The sequence below is a fragment of the Buceros rhinoceros genome, unplaced genomic scaffold (genome assembly GCF_000710305.1).
Source record: "Buceros rhinoceros silvestris isolate BGI_N320 unplaced genomic scaffold, ASM71030v1 scaffold22652, whole genome shotgun sequence".
Taxonomy (NCBI): Eukaryota; Metazoa; Chordata; class Aves; order Bucerotiformes; family Bucerotidae; genus Buceros; species Buceros rhinoceros.
Genome location: NW_010399792.1, coordinates 1 through 1,369, shown reverse-complemented (window position 1 = coordinate 1,369; position 1,369 = coordinate 1). Strand labels below are relative to the sequence as shown.

The window sequence follows — 1,369 nt, the reverse complement described above, 5'->3', positions numbered from 1 at the left end:
GCCGACACTGTGTCACCCATTTACGCAGTCCCCGCTGCCACATGTCTCAGGCGGTGGCAGATGGCAGGAGGATGAGCGTGGCACGAGCATCAACCCTTGGCACCACCAGCAGCCCCACTCCTGCCGCGGGAGCACATGTGTGCCAGCACCATGCCGCGGCTGCTCTGGGGCATTTAGGTTTGTCCTGCTAATTCGGGGCTGTCCCCATGGAAGCGTTTACCCAATCCTGACAGCACCCCTGGTGCTCCCCTGGGCACCGGCAGCTGGGAGGGTCCCGGTTCTGCCACCCCCAGGTGTGGCTCTGCCTGGCTGCGGCACCTTTTGCTTGGCTTTTGGGGAGAATTATACCCGCTAGGAGAGAGCTCGGATGTGCAGGGCTGGAGGGCTCCAGGTGAACTCCTCTCTTTACAGACCATGTCCCAAATCACCAAATGCGATCGAGAACCAGAATAAAAAAGCAGTAGCTAGAGAAAAAGCCTGTGCTAAACTGCATGTTTGGCTTCCCCTGCCCTTTAAAACGCTATTTTAAGCATTTCAATATTTCCCAGAGCCCGGCTGGCTGACAAGCCCTTTCTCCGAGCTCCCTCCCTCCCTGCCCGCCACCCTGCAGCCAGGACTGGCCCTTGCTCAGCAGGGGGACGTTGAGCCCAGACCCCCGGCGCGGGCAGAGCTCCGGCAATGTCCCCACCTCAGGTCTGCGAATGGTTTTGGCACCTGGAGAAGTGCCGGTGTGCCACATAGGGATTCACAATGGGCTGGTTTTAGGTGTCTTCATCAGACATGGGCAGCGAGAGCATCGCTTTGGGCAGCCAGGAGTGTTGCCCAGGGCTGGGCTGGGGGGGCCATGGCTCACCGGTCTGGTTGAGCTGCAGCGTGCTCTTGCTCCACTGGGACAGCCCCACGATGGCCACCATCTTGGCACCCAGGCTGGAGCGTCTCTTCTTGCTGGCCGTGATGGTGACAGAATCAGCGCTGCCCCGCGCACTCTTCTCGATGTTGTACATCTCGCCGCTGATGCTGGAGCTGCGGACGACATTCCTGGCCGTCGAGGAGCTGGCATCCCCGTTGAACATGGTCAGCCACTCACGCGCTCGCCGGCCCCGGCTCTGCTGGGTGGGATCAGCTGAGGGAGAAGCCAGCTGAGAGAGAAGCCAGGGGACGGGTCAAGGCCGGCAACGCTGGGAGGTGGCACTGGCCAGTCACCGTGCTCCCACCCAGAGCAGCCCCGCAGGGATGGGTGGTCCCTCATTACAAAGCCATGAAATTCAGGTGGCACAGCCCATCGGGATCATGTTCCCCACCCAGGGAGCGGGCAGCAACCCATGCTGGGATGCTGCTGGGCTCCCTGTGAAGCCCTGGCAGCAGACCG

The 1,369-nt window shown here is 61.6% G+C and overlaps 1 protein-coding gene across 1 annotated transcript in view; it reads right to left on the bottom strand.

The window, feature by feature from the left end:
- Positions 1-1,073, bottom strand: part of RIMS3 (regulating synaptic membrane exocytosis 3) — a 4,581-nt gene extending 3,508 nt beyond the window's left edge. The window contains 1 exon segment of the mRNA XM_010131628.1: positions 854-1,073. Within this exon segment, the coding sequence (XP_010129930.1) occupies positions 854-1,073 (220 nt within the window).
- Positions 1,074-1,369: the final 296 nt, after the last annotated feature.